The sequence below is a fragment of the Aulonocara stuartgranti genome (genome assembly GCF_965226115.1).
Source record: "Aulonocara stuartgranti genome assembly, chromosome: 1".
Classification (NCBI taxonomy): domain Eukaryota; kingdom Metazoa; phylum Chordata; class Actinopteri; order Cichliformes; family Cichlidae; genus Aulonocara; species Aulonocara stuartgranti.
In genome coordinates this window covers 31,040,284-31,052,845 of record NC_138939.1, presented here as the reverse complement: position 1 = coordinate 31,052,845, position 12,562 = coordinate 31,040,284, and the positions used below count along the sequence as shown (strand labels likewise).

Below are 12,562 nucleotides of genomic sequence, written 5' to 3'. Positions count from 1 at the left end.
ACACACACACACACACACACACACACACACACATATCTCTGATGGTTTGTTCTGATTAGAGAATTCTTTTCATGACCTCAAACTGCTGTTTAGTTTCAAGGTTTTCAGGTCTCATCTCATCTGCAGTGGAAATAAATTCAAATCTTTTTCGCTAAATTTCTCAGAGCTGATTAAACAAAGAGCGCTATCATGTACTGAATAGCAAATCCGATTTTAAAGGATGTGTTTGAAGTAGCAGAAATCGTGTTTTTGCTTAGTTTTTGAGTAGTTGGAGGGGTTTCCACCTCTACAGAGGTGAACGTGGTGCGTTATAAGTTGTTTTCTGGATTTGTTACAAGACAATAAAAGCTGTCCATATGAAGACACTGTTTCCCAAATTTTAACACCTATGTGGAGTTCCCTTGCAGAAGCAGTGTCACAATCTGTTGCATGACCTTTATTTTTGCTTGAAATGAGGACTGATTGAATTAGGACCCCCATCTTATGTCTCCCTTCTGTTTGTTAGGCTGCAAAGGAATCACTTTACAGTATAAGGTGGAGAGGAGAAAAGATTACAGCGGTCTTCTAAAGATGAAATTTTCATCCACACAATGAACACATCATCATCTCATCACTTTCGCTGAAGATGAGACATAGACTTATGTAATAAAACTCCTTTGTGGTCACTATTTGCCCTCTCTTCACATATCAAACAACATTCTTGTGTAATCGTCTTTTCAATACCACGCTCATGTGGATGCTTTCAGTGCACCACACACCCTACACAGCTTCCACCAATACATCCCATGAGAATGAGGGGCCCTCCCTTTAACCCTGGCCAAGTCAGATTTGTTCTCCGTCTGACGGCCCCTCATCAATCTTTTTGACAAAATGCCTCCCAGACATGGCTTGATAATTAATGTATAGCTCAGAACAGGGAGCACTCTGTCATCCCACCAGGAAGTGTCAGCTCAAAGGAGGCCTCTGCCGTCTTCACTCGGCCTCCTTGTTTGTTTCATTCATCAGTAGATTTGTCCGTTGGTCTCTGGGTGGCTTTATTTTCAAAGGGAAAGTGAACGTTTTGTTTGGCATAGAGAGACAGTTGGAGGATGTGTGACAGGCTCAGAGGGAAGAGTGTACGCTGTAAGAGCATTGCCTTTTGCCATCTGTTGTCCAGCTCATGCAAATTGAGCTTTTTAACGTACGTGTCAGTTGCGTTGGTGCTGCAATCTGTTTAATCTGATCTTAAAGAGTCAGGGTTTTTCACTCGTGTAGGTCTCCAGTGACCTTTCTGAAGAACTGAGAACGTGTGACTGTACACTAGCACTTTTATTATTATGATAACAAGGATTCCAGTCTTCACACTAAAATATTTGCAAAGCTATTCTATTGGGAATAACACCATTTAAACCCAGTGGACTTTGCAAAGTAGATCCTTTCATCTCATTATCTAACTAACATAATGAGATATGACCTTTGGTGCCAGAGCGTCACCTTGGATAAGATCTATGGATGCCTTACGGTTAGGTGAACATCAAGGAAACACATTGTCCCATCAGACCCTCTTATCTGCACGTTGAACTCCCCGAGGACCGTACACAGGAATGCACAATATTGACATGCACCCTCATTACAATAATAATTAAAAAGATTTTAATCTCAGTGAGATTATTTCCTTGAATCACTAAGATAAAAAACAATAACAACACTAAAGCCAACACTGAAACTAATCAAAAATTAAACTGGAAATAAATAAAAACTGAACAGAAACAAGAAAACCCAATATGGAAACTACTGGATTAAAAGCAAAGTCAAAGATTCAAGTAGAAACACCCCCCCCCCCAAAAAGAAAAAACTATAATAACTGACAGACTCCTTTTTATAGCTCTTATGTTTTATTGAACAAATACCTGAAGACACACTGACACATGATATGAACCCAGGTGTATTCTGCGTGACATAATCAGGTTTAGATTTACAGTAAAAGACAAAAATATATCACTTTCATTAGTCACTCGAGGCTGCATAAATGAAAATGGGGAAAAAAGTATTAATCTTAAAAAAGCATTTTGCATGAATTCCCAGCTCATCCATATGGAGTCTTAGTTTTGGTTCATTCCAAAGTCCAACTGGGATCCCGTGAGTTATTCCAACACAGCAGACGTACGCGTAACTTAACACATGGACAGTTATGGCTCCACCTAAACGTTTAGACACGTTACCTTCTCCTGTCTTAGAATCCTTTCTACAATCTGACCATTTCAGATTATTTAAAATAAATGTTTTGTTTTGTAATTGACTACCTTCTACAAAGTGCAACTAAAAACACCTCTGTGAGCCCAAAGTTACTCCTCTTAAGCAAATGTTAGTCACCATATTCCCCAAAAGAAAATAAACCTGAAAAAATAATAATTTAGGTCTTTTTAAAATTCACACAGCTTAGAGGAAACATACAAATACATTGTGCTGAAATGGACAAAGCATTCACATTATTGCACATATACTGTCACAATAGCGAAACAGCAGTTAGTTCACAACCAGGTTAGAGTCACAGCCCGAGCATAATGGAAAGATTTCACTTGTAGTCGCCTTCCTGTTAGATAACAAAACACTAAATGAGCCTTTTACTAACCAGCTTGATCACAGTGATATTTTCAACACTGCTAATAAAACCCCTCAGTAAAGTCAGTAAAAAGTGTAAATAAAACATTATACGGTATATGTACCATGTTTTGGATCGTGTCAAGTGCATGAGGACTTTGAATCAAAATAAAAATCTGTCACATTGTAGATTCTAAAGTGAAATGTTTGAATGCAACCTGGCTGATGCACACAGCTTTAAAAAGCATTCGCATTAAAAAGGCAGGTTTTAAAAAAAAACAACAAAAAAAGGCCAAGAAAAAGGAACTTCAAACGGAAAAGCCAGTCTGGTGAACATAAGGACACAAACACTTGGGAAAGATTTATTTACTGCTGATGTGAATGCGTCATCGCCAGTTAAATGAACTTCATCCAAACCATCATCAAAACACATCTTGGCTTTTTTTAGAAGAGCACAAACACAGGTTACTACAGTAACCATCTGGTTATTCACACAAATGATCAAACATAATAACTGTCAGCAATCAACTCTCCACAGCAAAGGTCCTCAAACAAGACTTTCAATCATCAAAATGCCAACACATGAGGATCAAATATATAAAGTAAATATATAAAGTAAGTCCCATTAGGCTGCATTATCTTCCATGCCCTCGCCATTACTGAAACAAAATGGCATCACCCCTTTAATTCGTACCAAACAGCAGCAGGTTCTGTTAATCGGCAACACATAAAAACTGTAAACCTGGTTAATATTCTTAATAACCAGGTAATTCATGTTAAGGTTACTGGTTTGTTTGTTTGTTTGAAGTTGGTTTGAAGTTTGAAGATTAGAATTCATAGTGTGTATTTAAATTACTCCATTTTGACCCCAGGGCTGTTAAATGCAATTAAAGCAAATCCTTTTTCACTCAGTACTTACACACAAAGTCTAAATTAGGGTTGAGGGCTACAAGTGGCACAACAAACTGGTCCTTATATTGTCTCTCCAGATATCTTCTACCAGTGTCTTGAATCCACCAGCTCTGGTCGCAAACTCAGTTTCTTTAGTGTCTCATAGCCAACCACCATGACGATGGCGGTGGGTGTGGATGAAATGATGCGTGCAGACAGTCCTTTGGTCAATCCCCAGAAGCCCTCCTCTTTGATCAGCTCCCTGAACGTCTCAATGATGGAGTTCCTCCCTTCAACCTAAACACATACAAATCCCATTACCATTTAGAACCACACAAACATCACAGCTAAGAGTAGGGCTGGGTAATGTGTTTAATCTAGTCAGTCAAGGCAAACATTTCCTTATTTTCGTTTAGTAATGTAATATTTACGCTTTAAGGGAGAAACTGCGAGTTAGTTCAAAAAAATAATAATAAAAAAAATTGTGAGTCATTGTCAAAATAAAGTTTTACTCTTTGGTCATGTTTTTTTTTGTTTGTTTGTTTGTTTTACAAGCTGGACCTGGGCCCTATTTCAGGAAGCCGGTTTAGAAAACTCAGAGTGAAAAACGATACTCAGGGTTGAGTAACCCCGAACTGTCCAACTCGGAATATTCGGTTTCAGAAAGGCTGATAACAATTAGTTCAGTCAACGCGGAGTTGCTTTAACCCCAAGTTAAGCGCACGCACGAGGATACATAAAGCCCTGATTAGTGGAGCACAGATTGAGCGAGTCACCATGGAGACGGAGGGAAAGAAGGCGCGGTCAATGTATTTTACAGCGCTTGAGGCCGAAATTCTGATGGCAGCATATGCCGATAACATGCAAATTTTGCGGAAAAAAAGTAACACAGCCTCAGCTGCAAAAGAAAGAGAGCATGCATGGCAAAACAAAGCCGACAGAGTCGATGCGTGAGTGTTAATTTAAACATTGATCTAGGGATTTCCACCCATTTAACACGTTATTTCATTTCATTTCATTTTATTTTATTTTGTATTTCATACATTTGATTTTGTGATGTGATGTGAGCGCAGGTGCAACCCAACAGGCCCCAAACGTTCCTGGCAGCAAGTACAAATGAAATATAAAAATATAGTCCAAACAGGTAAGGTGTAATTGTATTATGAGCCATAGTGCTTGGTCTGTTTGTCCCATGTAAATCAATTGCAGTTAGAGGCTACATTAATTTCCCCTCTGTAAGCACTTATTGAAATTATCTGAGCACATTACAAGTACATATTTGCTTACTCTGTATGCTCAAATGTGACCCGTTATAGCCAACAGAAAAAAAAGCGGAGGCCCGAAAAACAGGTGGGGGTCCTCCACCACCACCACTCACAGAGGCTGAGCAGTTGGCTTCCACATTTGTGATAATGTTGGCAGCATCACACATGATCTTCACAGTGCAGAGAACACAAATTAGCATCCATTACTAATAATGAAATAATTTGTTAGTTTGAAATGCTACAGGGAACTATGTACCTGCACATTAATGCTGTGGAAAGACTTCCTGTTCACATAGTCTCCTTCATTTACTGAAGGAGCAATGATTGGAATGTGAGTGCCATCTATACAGCCAATCACGCCTGGGAACCGTGAGAATAAATGTAAAATTTAAGTAGTAGTTCAAGTATCACCACATCATGAATTAAGTTTCGTTCATCCTGATACCTGCAATTTTGTGGCATCCCTCTTTGATGAATCTTGTGGGTCTATGACCGGGGAACACCACAAACGGGTACAGGAGACGTTTCAGTGCAACTGTAACATTCCTGACTGCCCGACAGACGGTAGCCTTGGAAACGTGCTCAGCGTCACCAATATTATACAGAAAGCTCCCGTTTGCAAAAAACCGAAGTGCAATACAAATAATATGTACAGAACTGAGAGGATGTCCACGATGTGTCACATGAGCAATATTAGGCCTGAGGATGTTATTCAAATAAATTGTAGATTGTGCTGAAAAACGGTAACGTTCACACAGAAAATCATCAAGAAATGATAAAATGTCCAAACGCGCTCTAATCACTCTCTCCCGGCGGAGAGCTCTGCGGAGAATTTGGGCTTCAACATCTACTGGCTCTTCAAGGAAGGGGCACGCCATGTCTGACACTTCCTACAGTCAGGTTTCCGACAAAGAGGCGGAGAAGGTCAGGGTTAGTTGAAGTAAACCTGCTAGGGGGCAGGTTAGCTTCACGGAGTGTGTCGTCATAGTAACTCACTCAGAATTAATCTAAACTCGCTTTGTGAAACCGAAAACCCAGAGTTTTCGTTAACTCAGGGTATACTTACTCAGAGTTTGCACTAAACCGGCTTCCTGAAATAGGGCCCTGGTCTTGAAGTAAGGGCTACCAGATCATCTATGGTTTAGAGAGAACTTAAAGAAGAATAGCACCGATCCAAAATAAATAAATAAATAAATGACATTTCCTGATCATGTTTGACTCAAATGAGACCATCCATTAAAGGGTGGTGGAGGGGGACGACGCCTCGGACAGGTTGCCAATTTGTCACTGGGCTAATAGCTGATTTTGACTTCTGCATTGAAACATCACTGTAGGTATGTCATAACCACAAACACCTCTGAAACTCTACACTATCACCCATGGCATAACCCGACATGACATGCACCTCTCTGGAAATGTAACTACACGTCACATCAATGGAGCAACCAGTGTAATCGGCCTTTTCTGTACTTTCGATCCCTCCTGTGCATTTCTGGCTACATTTTCTCTGCAGTTCTTCAGTTTATCAGTGACAGAACCATCACCACCTCACCTAATAATCACAGCATTATTTATAATGACTTTATAGATTTGTTTCTATCAAGGCTGCCATCGCATATAAGACACCTGGACATAATTACAAGGTGGTTAACACCCGCAGGTATGAATGCTGGTAACAGCCTCGGCCACATGTGTACGTTACATCACAGACTCTACAAGGATTCAACTGTAACACACACACCCAGACAACTCTTCACATTTACACTTACAGCCAATTTATAACTACTATTTATGCTAGCATGGGTGTTTTTGGACTGTGGCAAGGTAGCCATGTGGGCAAGAAGGCCACATAAGCACAGAGGGAACATGCAAGCTTCACATAGAAATGTGCAGTTGACTTATGCACATGAACTCTTGACTTCAAACAAGTGGATTGTGTTGGACTCTGTTGTGTATATAAAATGTTTATGTTTGTTTAGTGTAACACTGAGGGCCGTGGGAGCGCTGCAATTTAAAATTCCTGTGTATAATCTGTACATATGGTTTTTGAAGATAAAGCTAACTTTGACTTTAGTGCCATTTTTTGCAACACATTCAACTTGCTATACATAAATATAACTTCTATATCCTAAATTTTAATCATATGTTCGCAATAAGTCCAGAGAGACTAAATAAATTGCTTAAAAGTGCAACAGACCACCAAAAAGCTTAAAATGTTTTTTTAAACACATTATTCATAACTTCATTTTGAGGTACTCTTGCTATAACCTGCAGCAAAAATGAAAATAAATGTATATTGTGGCCAATATGCAAAACGTATGCATGCACATCAACACAGACCATTTCCAAAAGTGCATTCAAACTTCTAAGGCACAAAAGTCAAACATGACTTTTTAATAACACAAGTGAAGCTGTGATAAGCCTTGGAGAGGGAAAAAAGGGGGGGAGGAATTACATCTTTTTGTTTTCGCAGTTATTGGCACTCATGAAAACATTTAACAGTTTATGATGAAAACGTGGTGATATATATTGCGACACAGGAAGCGCTGTGAACAGCTGATCATATTGATAAAACACCTGCATCAGCATTATAATGTTTTTGTTGTTGCACATGCTTTTCACGTGATTGACATTAGCAGAAGGAAACAGCGGTCTGGGACACGCTGAAGGCACGATATAAGCACAACTCCTGGAGTTTTATATGCAAAAAAAATAATGCTCTAACTTATTTGGTTGCATTTCTACCAGCATTTAAAAATGGATATGCAAAGCTGGAAGCACAGGCAATCCTGCTGGTGATAAAGAATAGGAAGGGTCATTTTCACACAGACTTCTTTTTGCAACCAAAGGTGCCACCACCTGTATGCCATTCGACAGGAAGCAGTTTTCCCTTATATACAGTCTATACTTCCAACATTTGTATTTGGTGAGAAATATAATAGCTTACCTGGACTTGGGGCTGCTCGATTATGGCAAAAATTATAATCACGATTATTTTCACTGAAATTGAGATCTCGATTATTTGACGATATTTATTTAACCCTTTAAGACCTACTATAGAACCAAGTCCACCAGAGCTTATATTTTTTTTTTTTACATGCTGTAGTGCCATTTCAAGTGAGCATTTCAAGTTGCTATACATCAATACAACTGTTATAGCCCATATTTTAATAATATGTATGCATTAAGTCCATAGTAATTACATTAATTGCAAAAAAGTGCAATAAACTACAAAAAAATTGAAAATCGCTTTTGTTTGGTTTTTTTTTTACATATATTTCTACTTGGGGAAATTTAAGAGGCTTATCCCTCAAAACTTTAAATACAAAAAAGTTGCAAAAAATAGTTTCCCACCACAGGAAATTTATTTTGAGTGTCTTCATAGTTTTATTTTGGAGATACAGCAATTTCTATATACTGCAGGAAAAACAAACATATGATGAAAATTTGCAAAGAAAACAGCATATCCATCAAAATTTTAAAAATTTCCAGCAGTGCAATTCGAGTTCTAAGCATCCCAGAAACTATTCAGAAAAGTATAGAGTCAAACATGACCTATAAAAACACCAGTATATGCTTTTAAGGCCTACAAGTAAAAAACTACATTTCCTGCGAAAATGACGTCACTTCCGGTTTCGGACAGGAAATGGCAGACATGCGATAGTTCGCTCTGACGTCTGTTTCAATGTGGGAAGTGTTATGAACAGCTGATCAGATCGGCAAAGCCTGTTTCTGGAATAGGGCTTTGGAGCGTGATGTCACGGGGGTGGGCGTGGAAAGGATTTCGGCCCGATCCGCCATTTTGGGGGTCTAAGTAAGGAGCGAAAGCATAGCCATGGTTCGTACTTGCTGTGTGCTCGGCTGCAATGTTCGATCTTACGACCGGCACGGGAATACGTTTGGATTGTCTTTTTATGCTTTCCCAACCTGGAAGCAACATGAAGGAGCTCATGTATCGGATATTACCAAACGAAGGCGTCTAGCCTCGATAGCAGCCGTGAGACGAGCTGATATCAAGTTCTGTTACGTCTCCAGATATCAGCTGGTGTGCTCAAGACATTTTCATTCCGGTAAGTTCTAAATATGTTCACATCACACTTTATAGCTGAATAATATTATCGTTGGTGGTCTCGGAAGTTATAGAAATTGCGATCAAACATCGAATGGAGTGACTTTGCAGACATATGTGCTATGTAAAGATTCGCAGGAGGAGACAGGGAGGACACAAATTGGCGTTAATAATTTGCCCAATTATCAATGTGTTAATTTGCATCTACTTTACAATTATGGGCACATAATATGATAACGATATTTTAGCAGTTTAATGATAAATGTATAACATTAATTATGGTGGGGGGTGGAAAATGGCTATTTCACTCGATGCACTCCAGCTGACTTACCTTGGTATGAATGATGACGTACTCAGAGTTTGGCGGCTTGAAAATAGCCAAATCTTGCACCCAGCCATTTGTAAATTGGATATGCGCCTCCAGTGACTTGTAATTACGAAACTGGTTCGCAGTGTAAGCGCTTACTCCACAAACAAGATAGGTGAAGATATCGGGGTAGGACAGTGGCGGCAAGTCGTCTGGGTCTTTACTCCACTGCCGTATTTCATATGGGTCCAGATTTGCGATGCACTCTATTTTTTTCAAATACCGCTGCTTCGCGCATATGCAAAACAAATTATTGCGCTGGTTCTACAGGGATTTAAAGGGTTAACAATAACAATGTATTGAATAATGACTTTAAAAAATAATATAAAATAGTGTGCAAATACTGATAACAGTGCAAATGTTTGCAATATAAAAAATAAATGAAAAATGTAAACCTCTATGTTTAGTGAACTTTGCAGTGTTGCTCTGTGGTGCAGCTACGACACTGTAGCAAAGTTTACACACTATGTCTACTTGATCCACGTCTGACTCCGCGAACCCACAATGTTTCCACACCACTGAAGTTTTTTTTTTACCTCTCTTTTCAACCACCGGCAGTCACTCTCCTCTCCGAATAACTTCTGCTTAGCTTTCCGAGCTTCCCTTGGGTCCTCTTAATTGTTGTGACGCGTGTTCAAAATGCAGAGAGGTGCGCTCGATTTGCCACACGGAGCAGCGCGAGAGTAAAGCACGAGGGAGGGGCTAATAATCGGCTCAGTCATTTTTAATGATCGTTGAAAGCCCAGATTGTAATCGTGATTAAAATTCGATTAATTGAGCAGCCCTACCTGGACTCGGGCTCTGACCACATCCATTGGATTGGTGACAGTAGAGGCAGTAGCAGCAGCTAGTGGTCCAGCCATGGCTTGTAAGATCAGATGAGGACAGTCGCTGGGAGCCAGTTTAGAGAGTTGCTCTGCAGAACATTACACATGCAGATATGGTATTAATCACATGTTGAGGCCATGAAGCATTCATTCACACTACAAATTTACTAAAATAATGAAGACACAAAAGATAAGACAGACTTACAGCCTCAAAGTCAAGAAACTGCACTATAGCTTCCACTTACCAGCATAAAAGTGATAGAAAGGCCACCACACAGCACTGTTCGGTATATAGGTGAGTAAAGAAGCCACATATCCCCTGTAGAAACCCCTAAACCCATCAGCAGCAAAAATCTGAGCAATAATGTTCCTGGTTTGGCCAAACACTTTCTTTGGCTTTCCAGTCTCAGTGTTTGAGTCAAGCCGAAAGCGTGTGAGGTGCTGCCCTTGGCCCTGCATCATCAGCTGCTGAGATATGACGTCAATGGGAACAGTGATGCTCTGAGCGACCAGGGAGGCCGAGCCCCCCGCCACCAGTGACTTGACGGTGTTGTCCTCTGAATACTGCGAAACGTACTTCCTCACCAGCTCATAGGTGGTTATGTACGCTTGGCCTGAGATGAGGGTGAAGGTGTTGACCATGAAGCCACGATACAGGCCTCGTACGCCCTCCACCCGCAGGATCTTGAAGAAGGCATCGAAGGTGCCGCCATAGAGTGACTTGCCCTTCTGCACTTGTAGTCGAGTCCGGATCAGAGTGGCCGGGTAGACTGTGGCCCGGATTGTCATAGTCATGAACAACCCGAAGGAGTAGAACTTCTTTTTGTCGAGGTCCTCCCATTCGATGATCTGGATGTTCCTTTTCTGCTGCATCCTGACAGCTGTAGGTGCCCCCTCATCAGACGGATTCTTGTCTAACACACGGAGGGAAAAAAAAGGAAAGAAAACAGAACTGTCTTTAAAGTGGCAGCTAAAAGAAACTGTGTGGGGGTTTTTTTTATATTCAAAATGAAAAACTGGCAAACATTTTGTGTTCTGAAACTCTTTTAGACACTGTATTCTGGAGATGAAGGGCAAGTGCAGAAACTTCATGAAAATCCTCCTGGATGCAATAATAACCTCTCCAATTTAGGCGATCTTGTACCATTTTGTCATTCCTAATATTACCTAAATATATTACGAAATGCCTTTAATACAAAACTGGTTGTTACTTCTCCTTGAGCAGTAATGTTTAACTTACATCCAGTTATCTACGAATGAGTTCAAGGGTCATGCTGACACTAGCAAATCAAAGCTAAAAGGCTGTTTCTAAAGAAATAAGTGTCTTAAGTAAAAACTGTACTATCATGCTCTTACAAATGTCTGATTATATATGTACACATTATAGGAGAATGCAGCTGACCCCGGTATCAGAGGACACCGCGTTTCTGAGTAAACGTGGAGTCAACTGAAGCGCCAGTGTTTCAGCTGAAAACAACACGTAAACCTAATATAGCAACTAACACACTGAGCAAGCCAAGAGCTTCACAAAACGTGCCAGTTGCCACCTACTGGTTTAGCGTTGTTAGCTAACATATTTTAGCTTAAGCCGCGCTAGCCCCGGGGTAAACGATGTTAGCATTGGTTGAACGTTAACTAGCTTCGTGACTACTTACCTATTCGGACATGTGTTTATTTCAGAGTCATCTGCTTAGTGTAAGTCGAGCATGAAACATCGCGTCAACAAACGACTGGGAATGTGTAACTAAAGCTAGCGTGGGTGAAAGACAAGAAAACACGGAGTTGGCTAACTTCCAAGCTAGTCGGCTAACTCTCCGAGATCTTCCTGCTCCCATTCAAACGCCATGCTGTTCAAACAGCCAATCACATGCAAAGTGTCTTCTTCGCTTTCTTTTACTTTACGCTTCCGGATATTTCAGCTGTCTCGTTACTGTCGCGCACCACCAGGGCTGGAGTAGTAAATGTATTTCAGCAAGTTCAAGAGGCAAGAAAGGGCAACTTACCCGAATTTTGTTTTGAATATATACTTTATCAGGGCCCAGTTTCTGATATTAGTTTAAGTAGCGTTTATTATAGTGAACGCGACTTGGTTTAATTTATTGACCATCCATGGTATAAAATATTTTCCTAAGGATATTATAATCTTGGTGTTCCATTGATTTTTTACCAAATTAATAAAAGCAAATATTTACAATCTAAAGAAAGAAAGAAGGAAAGAAAGAAAGAAAGAAAGAAAGAAAAGGGGAAAAAAGTATAACTGAAAACAGAAGAATAGTTCAACTCAATGACAACAATGACCCACAACATGTAAAAACATACCTAATCAGAATCAGAATCAGAATCAGAATACTTTATTGATCCCTGGGGGAAATTATTTTTTGTTACAGTGCTCCATTTTAAACCAACATTAAGACAAGACAGACAATACGCTAACTAAGAATAGTACAGTATATACATATATATACATACATAAGTCACTTATAAATAAATAGTTGGAAAAGAAACATGTGTAGTTGTAGCAGCAAACAGTGTGTTAAGTGGATGCGTTGTACAGGGAGATGGC

General features: G+C 39.9%; 1 protein-coding gene across 1 annotated transcript; it reads right to left on the bottom strand.

Moving 5' to 3' along the window:
• Positions 1–1,861: 1,861 nt before the first annotated feature.
• On the bottom strand, positions 1,862–11,887 carry LOC309707465 (solute carrier family 25 member 44-like). The gene is made up of 4 exons (XM_082534818.1): positions 11,655–11,887; positions 10,245–10,913; positions 9,961–10,088; positions 1,862–3,768 (listed from the first exon to the last, which is right to left on the bottom strand). Exons 2-4 carry the CDS (start codon positions 10,870–10,872, stop codon positions 3,577–3,579), a joined length of 948 nt encoding a protein of 315 aa, XP_082390944.1. The 5' UTR covers positions 10,873–10,913; positions 11,655–11,887; the 3' UTR covers positions 1,862–3,576.
• Between the last annotated feature and the right edge of the window lie 675 nt (positions 11,888–12,562).